This window comes from Sylvia atricapilla, chromosome 19 (genome assembly GCF_009819655.1).
Source record: "Sylvia atricapilla isolate bSylAtr1 chromosome 19, bSylAtr1.pri, whole genome shotgun sequence".
NCBI lineage: Eukaryota > Metazoa > Chordata > Aves > Passeriformes > Sylviidae > Sylvia > Sylvia atricapilla.
The window spans coordinates 4,945,564-4,964,895 of record NC_089158.1 but is presented as its reverse complement, the minus strand read 5'-3'; the positions used below and the strand labels follow the sequence as shown (position 1 = coordinate 4,964,895).

At 43.4% G+C, this 19,332-nt stretch overlaps 1 protein-coding gene across 1 annotated transcript in view; it reads right to left on the bottom strand.

Annotated features, from left to right (window-relative positions):
* The window catches only part of RABL6 (RAB, member RAS oncogene family like 6), a 53,263-nt gene that overhangs the window by 29,929 nt on the left and 4,002 nt on the right, over positions 1–19,332 (bottom strand). Inside the window, exons 2-7 of the mRNA XM_066332581.1 lie at positions 15,653–15,787; positions 10,425–10,472; positions 4,294–4,346; positions 3,155–3,246; positions 2,156–2,296; positions 1,043–1,148 (exon numbers count right to left, since the gene is read on the bottom strand). Of these exons, the coding sequence (XP_066188678.1) occupies positions 1,043–1,148; positions 2,156–2,296; positions 3,155–3,246; positions 4,294–4,346; positions 10,425–10,472; positions 15,653–15,787 (575 nt within the window). The remainder of the gene's footprint in view (positions 1–1,042; positions 1,149–2,155; positions 2,297–3,154; positions 3,247–4,293; positions 4,347–10,424; positions 10,473–15,652; positions 15,788–19,332) is intronic.

Sequence of the window (19,332 nt, the reverse complement as noted above, 5' to 3'; positions counted from 1 at the left end):
AACTTGGGTGGAAGCAATCAAAAGCCTCCAAATATGCAGTATCATAAACCCAAACATTTCACCACCAACATCCTGGCAGATTTCAATCTTCTCCACTGAGGAGCAGGTAGGATTTATGGCTCAGGTTTCTACAACTTCCTCCTCAAAAAATTGTTTGACTTGTTTCACTGAGGTTTTATACATTCAACTCTCTTATCCTGGTTCTTTCTGCTCTCCAGCCTGAGGACCTGGTAACATCCACTAATACATCTCAGCTCCTTCTGAACTGGCATTTCACTGGGGATTATTTATATAAAGATACACACAGACACTTCAATTACTGGTGAAAGATAATCAAGATCAACTGCCTGGGTTTTTTCCCATCAAATGGAAAATAAGGACATGACATCATATGTGCTCTCAAAAAGCATAAGCTAACATTCCCAAAGGACCCTCGTAGGATCACATCAAAAGCTGATCTTCTAAAGGCCCACAGATGAGAATCTCACCCTTCACAGCCTTTGCCCTTTCCTCAGCCGTCCCAAGAATCCTCAGATATGAAGGAAATATGACACTGGATCCATATGAACAGGATCCAAACACATGTATTTCATATTTAATGCCCTTTACCACTAGGGCAAAGATTTTCAGCAAACAGAGATTCCTGAACTACTCAGATAATGGCCAAATCTCTTCTCATCTGAGTTCTAACTGAACAGAACTGAAATCCAAAGTTTTAAAAATGTGTGTATTTTACTTTTTTTGTCTTTGTTACTGCATCACTGGATTCCATTTTCATGCCAGCAAAAATGGAGCCTTTCTCCAGAGGTCAGCATTGGAACTCAGCACAGATGATCTCTTGCAACCACAGACATGCTTAAGTGAGTTACAGGCACTGATGTTCTGACATAGTTTTGTTATACCAACTCTAACGAAAACAAGAATTTACTCAGGATCCTTCAAGAGCAAACGAAACCCCAAATACCAAATTCCTGCTTTAGAGAGGACGCAGATCCAATCTGTCCCACACACCCAACACACCAGGATAACATCCCTGCCTTACCTGGAGCTGCAAGAAGGGGATGTTGAAGAACTTGTGCAAGTACTTGAGGCCAAAGCTGTTCTTCATGGAAGACTCAGCATAGCGGAAATAGGAGGAGCCAGGAGGCCTGTGCCAAGCAAGAGAGGAGAACACTGTAACCAGCAAACCCTGCACAGGACTGACTTACACACCAGGAGTGACCCCACAAGACAGCCTCTCACCCTCAAATGTAGCCCAGGGGGTTGTTCTGCTTGGACTCATCTTTTTCTGTGCAGCAAAAATTCACATTGAAGGGTGGCAGAAGGTGGCTCTTGGTGTGTGACAGTGTTATGTGCCTGCCAGGCTAAGAAATACTCTGTCAGGACACTGGGATGTTGATTTCCTAAACTGGGGATTCACAGCTTTACAAGCTGTTCATTTCACAGTGAAGGTTTTTGTTTTAAAACCATAATCGAACTGACAAAAATCAAATATAGAAATTAATTTGTAAAGAAATTATTTCATCATGGATAAAGTCTTAAAATTTACACCATTTGTTTATGCCTGATACAGGCATAAACAAATAAGAGATGAGGAGAATGAAAACAGAAACTTAAAAACATAAAACTACATAAAAAGGAAAAATCTACTGAATCTTGACCAACAAATACTATTTTATACCAAATAACAGAGCATCTCAGATCTCTGCTTAAGGGAAATGCTAGTCTGGCTGGTGAGGGGTAATGTGACTTGGCAAGTGTGTGGGGGATGCTCAGAGGCAGAGGAAGCTGCCCCCTGCCTATACAGCTGCAGTGGCTGGCTCTCGTGTAGCTCAATCACTTGGAGCAGAGAACAGTTGTGTCGTGGGAAGAAGACTCTCTCACAGGAGAAGGACTATCCAGAAAGAAGACGACTTGCTGGGAACAGCACTTCTGAAAGGCACGTGCTGCTGGGCACTCCCTGTTTCCAGGAGAATGGCAAACTGCTCCAGATCAAAGGGCCCACGGTGTCAGCAGATGCTAGTGAGACACGGAGAGCTCTGGGAGCCGACGGCAGGCGCAGGACAGAGGACACATGTGACACGGATGTGACACACGGCAGTGACACACGGGTGATGGCAGCTGAGGCCTGCTGGCCTGCCCCACGCTCTCTCACCTGTTCAGGTTGTCAATGAGGTCCCGCACGTCGCCAGGCAGGATGACCCGGTGCTCCCCCATGTCCCGGTAATTCCCAAGCACACACACTGGAACGTGGGTGGGCACTTTAGGAAGCTCCCTCAGAATATAGTTAAATGTCCTTCATCAGAGGGGAGAGAAAGAGGCAGATGAGACTGTTAGCAGTTTCATGCACAAATCATAAAGAAGAAAAAAAACAACAAGAATTTCGTTTTCCAAAATCCTTTCAAGTATGTGGCTTCTTTACCCCATAAGAGAAATAAATAACTCTCAATGTGTCTGGATGATTCTTTATACAAAAACAACTTCAAAAGCTCAATAATCCACTCTCACCAGAACCCTCACATCTCCTACAGCAATCTAAGTCCTGCAGAATGGTGTGGGGTCAGCAGAAGGAAAGGATTCCCTCCCTTCAGCTGTCCACAGGCCCACACCAAACCTAAACAACATCAGCCTAAATATCAGGCAGGAATTCTCACCCCCTCCTCTTCCCACTCTGGTTTCCTTCTCTCTTTCACACTCCTTGGATGTGCAAAATCAACAGTTCATTACTTCTGTAGATTCATGCAGCCTGGGGCCTCTAAATAATCCTTACTAATACCAGTTTCCTGGGAATTTCTCACTAGCATCCTTCCTTCCCTTGTGTTCCACGGCTTTGCAACATGCACTTTGCACCTTGTGTTCTATGGGTTTGCATCACGCACTTTGCACCTGTGATAGCAATAATTATCAAGCCTCAGCCAGCAGCACATCAGCAATTGCAGCACACAACCCACTGGGACACTGCTTGTTTGGATCAAGTCCAGGAGAGGAGTGTATTAAAAGCCATGTCACAAGATAAAGCTTTTATTTTAAAGGATATGAGCTTGCCTCAACACATTAGGCTAGTTATCAGCTTCCAAATCCAACTGGGAATCTGGAAGTAATTTGTTTTGCTGGAACAAGGGAGAATCACATGGTACCAGTAAAAGTCTCTTACCACTGCTTGGTAATGTCAAACATCATCACTACACCATTGCAGTTCTTATAGACATCCAGGAACTCTGCATCCAGAGCCATTTCTGATTCTGCCTGAGGAAATAAAGGCAAAGCAGCAGTAAATAACTGGGTTTAACTTCAGCCTGATACAGAACACAATGGATACAGCACTGACTGGGCAAACTTCCTAAACTGACAACCACTGTGAGAGTACCTGTGGATTTCACACCATTATCATTGAAATAAGATACTTGGTGGTTCCCAGCTTCCATTTCCCACAGAAGGAGGATGTGAAGCACTTGAGCATATGCTAAAATCCAGCCCATCCTCTCCCCTGTGCTCCCAAGTCCTGTGTTGGCAACAGAACTCCATACAAACCACACAGTGGAGGACAGAGGACACAACTCCAACTCCCATCTTTTTCCTGACCCAGATATTGGCTCTCCAAATGGTTCTGGTGTTCAAAAGCAGGAGGCAGTTTGTCCCATGAAGGGCTGACAGGATTAGTACCCAACTGGCTTTTCATCATTTCCACTTTGCATACTGCTAAGTCCAGATAAGTACTGGTCCCAGCTCAGTCCCAGCTCAGTCTCCATGGCTCCTGCTGGAATTTGGTGCCCCTGGAACAATTCTCACTCTTCCCAGAAGTGAAAAATGCACCCACATTTGCAAAGGAAGAAGCAGCTGTGGTAACTGTTCTCATAAAGGCTTTTCCCATGTGAGAATATTTTGAGGAAAATTCTCATCTGAGCCTGAGCAGATGGGCACCAGTGGAAGTGTAACAGCCCAGCTCTGAGGAGTGGCCAGTGCAGGGTATCAAGTCACTTCCTCAGGCCCCACAAGAAGGCCCTGCCAAAAGGAATTTCTGCCTCTGCCCATAGGCAGACAGGTACAAAGCTGCTGAGCAAACATCTGGGGCACAGTCATTACCAGTGACAGAATGGAAAGCAGTAGGGAAGTTGCAGTCAGGGCACGAGCAGGGCTGAAATGCACAGAGCAAAGAATGAAGAGCATCAGTGATCCCACTGTCCCTCATCCACCTTCCAGGCTGGCCTTAGAGCAGAAACAAAAATAGAACTTGCTCCCCGTGGACCAAAAGTGGACAAGAGGCCTCAGACCTCCAAATTCTAGGTGACTCACCTCCTGAGGGTCATTTTCCAGTTTTAAACCATCTCCTCGTTTTTTGCATTTTCCTTAAAAAGAATTGTAAAAAAACATAGAAAGCATTACACTGAGCAAAGAACTGGGTCTGGATAGGTGCACAGCAGTTTGAACACAACCTTAAAGCAGATCCTACTTCTACTGTAAGCCTTGGGGATGAGGAGAGGGTGGGATAGGTATGCCTTGCTGAAGAATCCCTGCTATTCTATTCAAAAACAAGCAGTAAAGCAATCCAAAGACAGATAGAACTTATGCAAGAAGAAATCCAAGAGAAATCAAACTGTGGGAAAGGTGCTGTGGAGATGGAGAGACACCCTACAGGTGCTCCAAAGGCCAGAGCCAGAGGGTCAGGTCTGGTCATCACCAGTGAAGGTGCAGAAATCCTCCAGAAGCACTACCCAAAGCACACAAAAATAAGCCAGGGAGCAGGTACAACTCTGATTAGGCTTCCAGTGTGCAAGAAGCAACGTGCCTAGTGTTTGTAGAAGACACTAGAAAACCACTCTAGAGACTTGCCCTGCAGTCCCACAGCCATGGTCCCACATGCAGGAATCTAGAGGTTTCTTTCCAACTCATCTGCTTCCTCTAATTAAAGGGCAGCCCCTGAGGCTTCTCTTTTACCTTAGATCTTAGGGAAGCATTTTCTGACATTTTAAAGTACCACTGGCATTCAACTCAACATCCCAGAAAAGGAGTATTTTTAAACTTCACCCTCCCCGAAACCTTTGTGTCAAATCAGTTACACACTAAGTGTGTTTCCAAATCTTATAGCCTGGAGTCTCAGCAGAGAGGTGTATCTGTACCTATGATTATCAGGGTTCCCATGAGCTGACATGATTTTCTGGTATAGACTTGGCTCTAAGGATTGCCAGGAGTCCCAACATCTTCTGTTACCTACTGCCAAAGAGGTTTAGTGTGGGCACAGCATGAAAAAATCTGGCCTCTTGTTTAAACTGAATGTTCTGAGTTTGCAGAATTTTATCAATGATAAGAACTGCACAAAGAATAACCCTGCAAGATCAGAAGTTATGTCTGGCAGATACCAAGTATCTCCCAGATGTTACTGACAGCAGTTAAGTACTTCTGAAATAACTTTGTTGTGTATTTTCTTAGCCTAAAGAATGAAGAGTTAACTAAATTATACTGGCACAGTCTTGGAATTCCTTCTCATCACTTCTAGAAATTTCCTGTGTCACTGACAACAGAAGGTGTTGGCAGCTCAGATGCACCTGCAAAACCCCTCCCACTGACTCTGTAAAAGACTGTAACACTGTGGACCAAAATAGCTTCCAACAGCTCTTAACTCTGCTGAATCACATGTGGAATTCAGGGATCTGCCAGATGCTGCACGTGAAACCGGGTTTGCTTTTCCTGCACACAGCTGAAGGATAAATAGTAAGAAAATACAATTATTCAAAAAAGCTTTAACACTGCAGGTTACAGCAGGTGGTTTTGGTGGGCGTTTCTGTGCATCACTGCAAAATGTTTGCCTCACTCATGTCTCCTTACTGCTGACATTTGAAAGTAGCAGACATATTAATCCTGATCCCTCGTCATTTGGGTAATGTGTTTCCCTGAGGGATCCAAGTATGGGCTCTGATTCTTCCCCATGCAGCTGAAGGTGTGGGATGTCTAGGCCATGCATGTCTTTTCCCACTTCAATTCATTTCAAGTCAGTGACATTTGTGTGGCTTCTCTGAACATCCAAACATCACTATTTCTGTAGTCACTGCTAAATTATGCTTGGCATGACCTACATTGCTAGGTATTAAAAGAGAAGCCCAAGCAACCACAAATACTCTCCATCATTCCTCCCATCCTGAGCAATCAAGGTGCCTGTCTAACCTGGGCACATTCACTGTCAATGCTTTGAGACAGAATATACAACCAGCACACCTCTCCCTGCTTACGGTTTTCTGTGTGTATCCAGAAGAATGAGTAATATTCTCCCATGCTGCTCATCAGTGCTGCAAAGGAGGTCACCTCAAAGGAGTCAGAGAAAAGCGCATGTGTGTACAGATTCATGCACGGGCTCTATTTTTGGAACCCAAACTGCAAGATGAACCAGACAAAGATAAGATCTATGCAGTGAAAAGATGTAATTCAGCCTGTAAAGGCAAGGGCACAGTGAGGATTGTGTCACTGTATGCATAAGGCCCAGATTTTGAGGTTGTACTGATGTGCAATCAGAAAACATGGGTGTTCGTGCTACAGTGGCTCAGGTCTTCTCCCTAGAATGATGGCTGCTCCTCATTTTACAGGCATAAGAGCAACACTGGCACTAAATGCACTTGGCAGCAGTGCTCTGGAGTCTACAGAACAGCTCCTACTGGACACTGAGGTTGTGATCAGCACTTGGGTCTCTGCAGCCAAAAAATGCTGTCCACCGTGCAAGGGGGCTGCTTCCCTTCACCAGTCAAAAATATACATCTGGAATATGTGTATCCCCTGTGTTATCTAACTTGGGACATCTGAAAATAAAAGACATATGAATTCTGATCTTTCCTTCATCTTGCACCACATGTCTGGGAGGCAGAGGGGTGAAGGTGCAGCAAGGAGGAAAGGAATCCTCAATACCAGGGAAAGCATTTGTCTATCCTGTGGGCAACAGAAAAAAAAATGATTTGATGCCTTCAGTCATGTATCAGAAAACATATGGGAACCAAAGTGGCAGAAGTTACAAGACAGGAATTCATAACTGTTCAGGAATTCCCTACATTCAATCAGCTTCTCTGCATTCACGATCTGTCATAGCTTTATGACCTGCAGCAGTTACACAACTTGCTGCAAAGCCAGAAAGATGAGTCAGGATTATGACTTTTGCTAAGAGAGATCTTTCCTGTGCTCTGTCAGTTCCAAGAACAGCAAAGGAGATGATATTTACTATACATGCCACACAAAATCCAATACAATCCATGGCTGGAGGCAAGCTCATCTTGGGAAGAATTTAACAAATGGCAGCTTTCCAGACATGATCCCAGCTCCCTGAGCAGGCCCAAGGAGAATGCAGCAAGGAAGTCTGGACTCCAGGGAGTCTGCACATTTAAAAAAGCAGAATCCCAAATAGTCAAGAACAAGCCAAGAGGAGCACCACAGTCTGACAGCTGCCATTCTCCACTGCCTCACCACACTAACCAAACTCACAGCTTTACAGCTTTCACAACAAACCTCCCTACATTTCCAAATTATCATCTGGATGCTAAATAACCAATACCAAGCTAAGTCACTGTCCAGGCAGGGCCAGCAGAGCTGTCTCTGCATCCCAGTGTATTCTGGAGGGAAAATTCACCACAGGAAAAACCACCCGGGCACTGCTGAACCAGCAAGGACAGGGAGCATACCTCTGAGCACCAGGAACAACACCACTCAGGAAAATCACTGTTAACTTCAGCCCAGAAATGTACATCAAGTTTTCAGGGTGCAACTCCTGCAATTCCCCCCAGCCCCCTGTAACTGCAGAACAGCAGCACTGCTCAGCAGGGGAGAGCCCAAAGCTGCTTTACACAACTGAAGCTGAAAACTGCAGTTCATGGATGCACCTGTTAAAACTATAACCCACATCAGGGCATTCAACACAGTGTCCCACATCATTGAAACAGAGGCCTCCTAATTTCCTCTGACAATGAAATGGGGAAACGCTGGCAAAAGAATTTTAGCTTGGAAAACTTCATGTTGAAATGTGTGTTCAGAACATGTATTTTTTTACTGTTCCAAATCCAGCCTGATAAATGCAGTGTTCTGCCCAACTCTAAATATGCACATGAGCCAGGATCTGGTAGGCAAGGGGAAATAAAAAGGAAGATCAGGTCTTGTCAGCACAATACTACAGCAGCATTGGATACTTTACTACTGCAAGTCTACAGCCCAGTGTGACTCTCACCCAAAGCATCACGTAGGAGGATTTTTTGTCCTAAGCATACAGAAGGAAAACAAAAAAGTCATAACATTAGGATAAAAGTTAGATATGAGCAAGCTCTTTATGCTTAACATGAATATTTTCCTAAACTTATGCTAATCAGGAATCCACAATGTTACGGCAATAGGAAAGGATTTGATTTCATTAACATCACAATGATCTGATTTTTACACTGCACTGATTGAGCACAACTGATGGCAAAAAAATACCTATCTGTGGTCCATAAGTATGGACCTTAATGGAATGAGTTTTATTTCAAAAGAATATAAAGTGAAGGGAAAAGACTCCTTTAAGATTTCCAACACAGGCTCCACTGTGAGAAATTAAAGCAAGAGCTGTTATCAACATCTGCACATAGCACATTCTATCCCCTTCGCCAAAAAAAACAAATCTCTAGTTGAGAGGATGACTCTGCTCAGAGAAGCTATTCACAGAAATAAATGCTGGAACCACATGATTCCCAAATTAAATGTCTATCTATTCACACCAAAGCTGCAAGGCAGCAAGAAGACAGATGTTTAGCTCAGATTCCAGCCCTCCACTTGTTATCCCACAATCTGAAAGCCAAACTGTAATCAGACTGACTTCAGCAATAACTCTGGCCTAAGTAAGGTTTTGTCTACCCTGTGAAAACTGGAGCTTAAAACACAAAAAGATAAAATGTTCAGGATTTTAATTTGAAGTTCCTGGCTCAAATTTACCTTGAAGGCTCCATTAGGCATCTGAACTAGAGGTGCTACCGCTAATCGTCTTTTTTTTTTCCCTATTTCGAATACAGTTCAGCTAACGTGAAAAATGACATTTCTCCTTTTCCCACTCCTTATTGTACTTTTAGTTTTTGGTGTAACACAAGTGTAAGTTGCACAGGTGGTGGCTGTGAGATAAATGCCATTCTGCTGAAGAATGTCTGAGAGCACGGATTCCAGCCAAGGCTGCAGGAAAGGCAGCACCAGACAAACCATCAAAGTTTGTGTTTTGATGACTGTGGTCAACAAAATTTGACAGACATCATACAAGAAGCATCACTCACAGAGCAAGAGCTGCTCACCTCTGCAGCTGCTTTCCTGACCATGTTCACACACTAAATCAGGAGCATGACTGATACTAATCTGTCCCATGACAGATAGTCTGTAGCTGCACAGATAAATCTGGCAATCATAAGAAAGCAAATCTGGCTGTCCTAGTTCGACAAACGAGTCCCTAGGTGAACAATGACAGGACAGATTTAAACTCAAACTGAGACCCCAACCAGCCCTAAATGCAGATGTATCACTGGCCAGGGAGCTGGGCAGTGTTAAGACCCAGACCAATCAGTGTCTAGATCCGGGAGTTTTGAACTCCCTATTTAAGAAGGTTCCATACAATAAAACAGGCTGTTTGTCTTATGATCAAAAGGACTTGAGTCATGATTTCTGTCTCTAACCTATGACCACACATAAAACTAAACACCTCTTAGGAGAAAAGCAACATCTGCATTAGGGGCTACAGAATGGGCTGTGGAGATTGAGATCTAGACCCCAACTCCTTCCAGAACAGATCCCACTACATACCAATTTGCACTGCATCCAGACTGTGTCTTCACAAATTGTTATGGGGTTTGGTTTAGAAGTTTATACTCTGACAAAAACTGAAAACTTATGAAAAATTTATTTATATATCACAAAATTTTCCTTGGCTAAGCATTTAGAAAAGGTTTTGGAATGCACACATTGCATTTTCTGTCCTAGTGAATTTAAGTAATTGGCTTCTCTTTTATCCCTGCCCACTGCTGCCACAGTTTTACCAATTTAACAATAGAATGCCTTCACAAAAACAGCTCAACAAGAACTTTTATAACCAGAACAAAGAATCAGAATCTGCCTAAACATACAGGAAACCATAAAGAGGAGAAGGTGAAGTTTGTTCTAAAGCTCAGAGAATTGGAACACATAGAGCAGCAGGTGCTTCATCTGTCATAAGGACATGGAACAACTGCTTCTGAACACTGGGTTTGATCTGAAGTTCAGATTCCAGGTACTGGGTTCTAGCATAGGGGACTCATGTCTCCTTCCCTTATTCTTTCAGCAAGAGATATAATAAATACAGATTTTTTTAAAGCAGAAGTAAGCAGGTATTTCTGAATTCCATGTAAGTTTTTAATTAAAATTGACAAAGAACAATGAATCTCCATTAGAAAGAAAGTTATAAATCTTACCTTTGTCCACTACATCCCAGACTTCAACTTTCACAATATCATCAGTGGCTGGAAGTAAAATAGAATACAAAAGGTTAGAAGGTTTCAGTAAAACACCCATGACTCAGAGAGCCTAAAGCAAAGCCAACATGGAGGAATGTCAAAGCATGGGAATGTCAAAAGAAAAGCGAATCCTGTGCAAGAAGAAAGTCCAACCATAAGAAGGCAGTGAGCTGTTGAAGGTGCAAGCTGCCCACCAAAACCATGCCATCTACAGAACTTCATAAATACTCTTAGTCACATAAGCAATAGCTGGATTTCCTTGCTGGTTCATGTCAGGTTTGAAGCATGTTGTAAGATTTTGTGTAGACTCTTTTCATAACATACAGAGGTTTACAAAGCCTTTCAAAAAAGATAAAAATCTAATTTTGAGGATAAAGTCTGGTTTACAAACAAGGCATACAACTGGCAAAAAGAATACACACATTTAAGAAAGATTATTCACAGCATTTCCATGTAAACATGACAGCCAGTACAGACAGTCCTGCAGCTACAGAAACCCATTCCCCCTGCACATTTCCAGGTGCATTTTATGAAAAATAAGGTCTCACTAACAATTTTGCTTCCTATTGAGCTGCAGCATTAATAAATTACAACCAGCAACATCTTTTTGAGTTGCTAAAATGTGAAGCAAGACATGCAGAATTCTAACTCCAGTGATTGCTGATATCCACACACAGCCAATTCACGTTCAGGTGGCCTGAAGTTTGAGCAGCTATGCAGATATGGTTCAGTGTTTCCATGGAATCCAAATAAATAGTCTGATTTTCAGGAAGTTGTTCCAAGAAACAGCTGCTTTTTGGAAATGTTTATAGGCTTTGAAGTAAAAGCTTGTACTTGGAGAAACTCTGAACATAAAGTTGGAATAGGAGGACAATGCCCCAGAGTAGAAAAATAACATCATAGGATGGCATGAGTTTATCTAAGTATCATTATCAAACCAGGAAGCATTTTCTATACAGAACTTGCTCTTGGCTTAATTAAATGTGTCCAAAATGTTTTACAGACAGATTATGAATAAAGGAAAACTTTGATCCCCCACTTCTGGAGAAAGACCCTTTTTTAGACTTATGCATGGAGCAAAATCAGCCCGTTTCCTTCACAGTAATTCCTGCTTATTGTCCCACATGCCAGCTTGGCAGGAGGCGCTGGAAGAACAGGAGACTCCTCTGGGTCAGCCCATGCAGGACCGAAAGCAAATGGGGAGTACAGCATCCACAGCCCAAAAACTTCTGCTCAAACCACTACACCCCACTAATGAACTCAGTCCCTGAATATTTCTACAAATAATCAAACCAGGTAGGCTAAAGTCCAACCTGTGAATCAGTCACCCTGCACCCGGCTGAGCCTGCACCTCCCTCCCAGGCCCTGGCACTGCAGGAGCTCTCCCTGTGCCCCTGCAGGTGTGGGACACAGATCAGTCACTGGAGGTCTGCCTCTGATTCCTGCCTTCCAGCTGGCAAGGCAGCCCCAGTGCCTTTCTACAATCAAGGCCTGCTGCAAAAGGGTAGGAGATATTTACCTTCCCCAAGTTTTGCATGGGCTCAGTTCTTCCCAGGAGTGCCATGTGAAGCAGTACATCATGACTAACAGTTCAGCAAAGTGAGCCCTTGGGGTGAGCCAGGGCCCAGCACTGGCACTTTGCTCCAGAGCTCTCCACTTCCTTCTCAGGTGCCAAACACGCCCTCAAGTTCGGATGTGTGCACCTGCTGAGCAATTCCCACAGAACTGACACCTTGCTGAGTAGCAGCAGTCCCGGCAGCTGGGGAGCTGAACCCCCTGACACCACAGACCTGCTTTAGACCCTTCTGGCTGAGGGGAAGGACAGAATTTCTCAAAGAAAACAACTGCATGAGACCCAGGAAAACCACATTTCTGCATTTTTCCTGCTAGCTCGCAGCCAGGAAGTTCTTCCCTTTCATCACTAGTGTCATTCCTGATTATCCTGATCATGCAAAAGGGTAATTGCTTTAGTGCTGCTGCATTGGCTTTGGTGTGTGACTCATAACCAGCAGCATCTCACCCAACGGAGCTCTGTGGCAGCAAAAAGAACGCCAATTTATTCTTTCAACTCCCTTGTTGCTGTAGGACATAAAAGAAAGATGAGAGATTCCAAATATTTTAGAATGCAAAGAGTATAGAAAAAAAGGCTTTATTGTTTGATTTTTTAATACTTTTTATAAGGTGTTCTAATACAGACTTAACATGATTGGTTAATAGGAACGACACCTCTCTAATCCTATACGTTAAACTGGAGAAACAGCAAAACACCACCTGGAGAAAGATTGATTTGAGAGAGTTGTTTGCCAAGATTGTTTTGAGAAGAAGCTTTCTTGAGAAATTTTTCCTTGGGAAGAAGTTAGTAGCTGCTAGCAGGCTAAAATCTCTCAGACCCAGAAATATCAGGCCCACACTCCCCAGCTTGGATTAGCACAAACCATGGATCAAATCACTCCAAAGATCTGCCCTCAGCTGCTATTTGACCAGATACTCCATGGCCAGTGGTACACTGAACACTGCTGTCCCACAAAATGATGGAGAGCCATGAAAAGGCTCCAATTGAAGAAAGTTCATTAAAAATGAAGAATTATTACATTGTGGGTGGGCTCATCACCAGGAACTCACAGACCCTCAGACATTTTTACCCTCATTCAATGACAGGATTCACTTCTTGTGCTCTGGATCACAAATCCTACAGTGCAAAGCAACTCTGCCATCCCTCAGGCATTCAAATGATCTGAGCACAACTATTTGTCAATGTTTATTCCAGACTCACTTTCTCATGCTGCCAAACAGAGAATAAAATTGATGACCAGTAAAATCCAAAAAAGCGTTCCTTAGGGTCAGGAATGGGAATTCCTTACCTGGACACAAAAATTACAAATACCCATTACAATTGGCACAGAAAAGCAACTTTGTTCATTCTGAATAAGAAGTAACTCAGATTCTGCTACCTTTATTAATTCCTCCAGTATAAAATTTCTGAAGGTGCTACATTTTGCATCTAAACTGGAATTTTTCTAAGACAAATGTAAGAATCCTTCAATATTTGACAGTGATTTAATTAATATCTGTAAATATTTGCCACCAACTACCTCATAATGTTTATTCAAGGTAGCCTGAGAGCATAAACATAGGAAAAACAAACTTTATTCTTCCTCTACAGATTAACTTGGCCAACAGGGCAGGATTTAGACCTGAACCAAGTACTCTGAGGGCCCACATCACCTGTCTTGGATGGAAACTTCTCACAGCAGAAAACAGATTTCACAATGTCTTTTAAATGGGGGTTACTTTTTGAAATGTATCTTAAGAAAGTCAATCTTAAGAAAAATTCCTGTATTAGTTGCAATTATTACTAAGACAATAGTGTTACTAAGACAGTGTTTTTTTTACAATGTAAAAGGAACACAAATGAAAGGCACAGTTTCGGGTACAGCTTTGCAGGTAGTTCTACAAGGTCAGCAACACTTAATCTTGAGAAAAGTCCATCAGCATCTGTACACACTGCTGTCAGCTCTGGCCAGGGAGCTCTACAGAAATGCAGCATACCAAGGTTAGAAGTGGGCCCTAGAAATAATCTATACACCAGTGGGTCTCAGCACACACCAAAGCCAGCCTCAGGTGTAGGTGTTTTCTACCTCAGGATTGCATCAGTGTTGTAAAAGCAGTGCCTGAGCCTTGGCTCAGGGAAAGAAATGCTGACACAAGTGAGATCTTCCTCCAAGACCTTTCTGCATGTACACATTTTGTACCTGTCTGTGGATACAGTTAGATATGAAGAAGCCTCCTAAAATAAAGCCAGACTCGCAGGCTGTATCCAACACAAGTGTTGTGTTACCTGCATCCATCAGAGAGGAAACCCAACTCTGATGCTTTAACCTACAATACTGCCAGAAAGCCACAATTAACACTCAGTGCATTCTTTACACTTGAGTATCTAGGAAACAGGAATTTTATTTCTTACTCTGATCTAAGTCTGTTTAGGCTGAAGCATTCAAATTTGATTTTGGAGATAGTTTCCACCATCCAACTTGCAAGCTCTGTGTTCATTCCTCAATAACTGATGTGCTGGCATCCTGAGAGAAAGGAAGAGGAGTGAGGGGAAGGATGCCACAGCTAACATACACCATGCCAGAGGTTTGGCTGCAGATGGGAAACACCTCTGTGTGACCACAGAAGATCTGCTGGTGAACACATCCTGTGGTGCTGTGAGCATTACCATGAGACTCAGGCATCATGGCATCACCATTTGGCTCCTGGTAATTTAAATCTGGTGATGAATCAGACACAAAACTCAATTTGGTGCTCACCCCACTGCACAGGATGTTCTCCCAGCTGGGAGGAGTTGGGCAGTACCTGATTCAACAGAAGATCAGAGTGAGGCACATGGATAACGTCTGATAATGACAAACAACTGCTGACCTTTTTTGTACAGTATACTCAGTCTTACAGAGTGCTTTCATACTGGATCAGGGGTTCATCCCACAAGGCTGTGGCATTCTTGATCAGCATCCTGAAAGCTGGACTTAATGCACTGCTGAATCACAATCTTATGCAACTTCAGTGCCTGCAGTATCTTCTCCAGGTGGGAGGCAAGGCTTTCACAGCCTCTTGCAACCAGTAAAATAAAAATTAAAACCACACTTGATCACTCAGACTGCAACAAGAACTTAAAAAAGGCACTGGCACTTCTGTGCTTCAGTAAGCCAGCCTGGAGCTAACAGTACTACCATAATTTTTGAAATCTTCCCCAGCCACCACAAGATTTTCATCAGTGAAACCCAGTTTGCACCATGTACCCCCTCTAGACAACACCGTAACACCCAAAGCAGAGTGGGCCTCAGAAACAGATTTACAGAAACGACAGAACCAACAACCACTCCTCATTAACATGTCAAGCATATTACAAAGATTTCAAATACTTAAGACCACCTATTAAAGACTTCCCTTGGATTGTGGATCCCAAAGACATATTCTTTAGCACTTACAACACAGAGCATCTGACAAAATTAAAAACATGACTGAAAAACTATGAACAATAAATTAAAAAGAGTGATGAGAGACCATTTTGTCTTTCAAGCAGACAGAGAAGAAAGGAATAAATGTTCCTTTGGAATGGAAATGCAATTTCCTCCCCCAAGGCACTATCCCATGACTGTCACTTCCTCCACCCTCTTCCATCTTACTTTTGTAATTCCAGTGGATGCTGGTGACTTGGATCTCCTGAGTTGGAATATATTCCTCAATAAATTTCTTTCCCTGCAGTCGATGCCAGAGTGTGGTTTTCCCAGTGTTCCTGTCCCCCCGGATGACAATTTTCACTGGAGAAAAGAGCAAGCAGACAAATTAGGTGATTAAACACAACTTCAAGAAATGCTGTGAAAAGCAAGCTAACTTTTTGCAAACATTATTCAGATGTAATTAGTCCTCCCATACTACACAGGCACGATGGGGTTCGTTAGAAAACATGAGCCTCAGTCATTTAAATCAGTGTTTATTCAATAACTCACACCAGCTCAGCAGAACGAACCAACAGCAAGGTTGAATCTTCAGAATCTGCACAGCTCCAGCCAGCTGAGCCTCTGCTCTGTGATGGACACACTTGACCCCTTAAGCAAACCAGCAGCAGTTTGGTTCAGGCTTTAAAGGAAGCAAAGGCCTGAGCCATGGCTGGACCAAGACTTTCTCTAGGAAAGACAGAAAGGAGTAGTGACACACGCAGCATTGGTGCACATGAGCTTGGAACACCACACCAACCATGGACCAACACAAGAATACCAGGTGGCTTTTCCAAAACTCGTTTATCATGGAACAAAGAAAAATGTGAGTACAAGGAGTCTCCTGCACACCCTTCCCATTGAATGCAATCAGATATGACCCCCCATGTTATCCCATCAGTATGACAGACGGGATGAGCCTTCCCTGAGCTCTCTGTGCCCAGTGGTGTGGCTGCATGGTGGGGATCTTCCCGGAAGCTGGGACACCTCTTAAGCTTCTCCTCCAGGCAGAGACCTCCTACCCCTGACAGATCAGCAGTCTAATCCAAGCTCTTTCTAAACTGTGACTAGACTGTCTGCCTGTGAGTCTCCTCTTCAACTGGAGCACCTCTCTAGGTCTGAGGTCCCTTACCTGGGAATAAGAGATCTCTCCTTGCCCAACAGATCCTCAGTAAGGAATTGATGGCATGTGGAATTAATACTAATGAAATTGATGCTCAGTTTTAATTATTATAAACTCTGTATAGATAGTTCCATTACACATAAACTGCACAAGTCCGAGTCTGAGACAAAGACTGGACCCAGAAGCATCTAAGCTCCTTCAGGAGTTTAGAAAGGGTGAGCCTCATAGCCTCATAACTCAACAGGTGGGTCCCTGTGTCACACATTCCACCTCAATTCTAATTCGATTTTCCTTGGGTTATTTCACGCATGTGGTCAGTAACAGACAGAACTTTGCCATCAACCTTGGTCAAGTCACAGTTGAACAGTGTCATATCTAGACCATTTTTGCTTGTACAGCTGCTGCTTATTCTTTAAGTGATCTAAATCACTCACTTGCAACAACCTCCCATCCTCCTGCCTTCTCCATTTCCCCCTGGCCTTTACTCCCGCTTTGTTGTATCCTTTTCCCTTGCTAACCTTTTCTGCCAGGCTCTTCCTTCCATTACCTCCTCTATCATTTCCCTTTCTCCTTAAACACTTCTCATTCCTTGAGAGAATAGAATCACAGAAAGATTTAGGTTGGAAAGGACCTTTTGGATCAACTGTTCCAACATTCTCTCAGCACTACCAAGGCCACCAGTAAACCAAGTCCCCAGGTGCCACATCCACGTGTTTTTCAAATCCCTCCAGGGTTTTCAAATCCCTCCTGAGCAGCCTGTGCCAGGGCTGGACAGCCATTTCTGCAAAGAAATTTTCCCTAATAGCCAATCTAAACCTCACTATGTGGAACTTGAGCTTGTGTCTCCTTGTGTTACTTGTTACTTGGTAGAGGCTGGCCCTCACCTGGTTATAGCCTCCTGTCACCAGGCCCTTGTGTTGGTTGCTTCAGTTTAGACAGAAACGCTTTCTCAAACGTTATCTTGTTCTTTCTGAAAACATTACTTATTATTTTCTAAATTTTCTGTCACATTATGGAATTTTTTTGTAATACCATCTTTGTTTTCACTGGCAACCACATGGCTACCGGAAAACACAAGCTGACCAAACTGAATTTTTATTCTTGTGTTTTGATTTGGAGCTATGATCCCCTGAAACATGGGTCACTTCACAGACATCTAATGGCAGTCAGGTGATTAGCATTAGGCTGTGCATCATCATTTGGGCAAGGAGATCTGAGACAGAAGGCTGCCTTCTGCTGCAATTCAGGAGCTGCTGCAGGCATTTCAGAGAAGAGCTGAAGAGGTCAACTTGAAGATAAAGCACACAAAGTCTGTGGAGGAATTCTGTCTGTTGCTGCAGTTCCACTGTGCTTTTGTTGTAGTGCACAGAGGTTTATTCTTTTTCAGAGCTGCTTATTCTTTTTCAAAATTACTTACCACACCAGGATAATAACAGCAAAAATGAACACAGTATTTGCAGGCTGACTTCACTTAAAGGTCCCAGAGCATCTCTGCAGACACAACAAACCAGTTCCTGTATTTCTTGTCACCTTGTGTGTGATTGTAAAACAATCAACAGAACATCCCATGAAGCCAGTCCATGGCATAGGCAGAATGAGACTCGTTTTGTCCCCCTTCAAACCTAAACCTCTCCAAATGCTCTCACTGCCTGCCCTAAAATGTTCAAATTCATATCCCATCCCCTGCCCTGGAATGCAGCATGAGATACTAAACCAGTGAGTTTTAAGGGACAAACAGACCCTTCCTTAAACAGGCTGCTCTCAAGGTGCACTTTTAGGATCACTACCAGATGATTAGATTATGTGGTTGTGAGCTCTCCTCAGAAGGGATAATCTTACCTCATGCCAACACCATTTTTATGCACTTAAACATGGAGCTGGATCAAGAAACTGGCTGAGAAATAACCTCAAAATTAACCATGTTCAGTTTTCTTCTCTAGCTCCAATGCCCAGCTGAATGAGCAGCACATAGGAGGCACGGTTGGAGTGCAAGGGAATCCCCCCCAGCCCTAATCAGCTCACGTTTAGATCAGTGCAAGGTGCTTGTGGCACCACACGCTCAGTCTGAGCAGATCCAAGGGCCCCTTCCAGCTCCAGCACTCTCCATTAGGATCTCTCTTCTCCTACATAGTGCACAAGTTCTCACTGACTCTTTTCCTGAAGAAAGAAAAAGTCTTTAAAAACAACAGGAAGAAGGCAGGTGACACAAATTGCTTTTATGAAAGCAAAGTCTGTATTTGGGACTTTGGCTGGGGCAGGTGTGCTCAGTGACAGGCATCTGCAAGGCAGGAAGGCCTGACTGAGCTTCCAAGCACAGCCAGGCTGGTGCATCATAAGCCTGGGCTGTGGCTGAATGTGTGTGGTCAAAGTATCATTGGGTGGTCAAAGCTATCAAGTAAAACTGTCGCCTTATTTTGAAGTTGAATCAGTACTTACTGCAAACAGCCAGAGGTTTGTAGCAAAGACAGGAAAATTATCTGTGGGAAGAAGGGTAGGGATGTGCAACAGATCAAGAGGCAAGGAAAAAGGCTAAACAAATCACTTTATTCATATTGTCATTGCATCAGGAAAACTAGAGAGATTTCCATTCTCCAGGTGGGGAAGCAGAGCAGTGATGACACAGCCCCAGAGAACAGGTCTGAGACCAACTAGGAACCAGAAATCAGGAATTCCCAGCTTTGCCCACATTCCTCCAGGACTCTGCAGCAAAAAATCCCAAAAATAATAACCCCACCGAGAGAGTCAT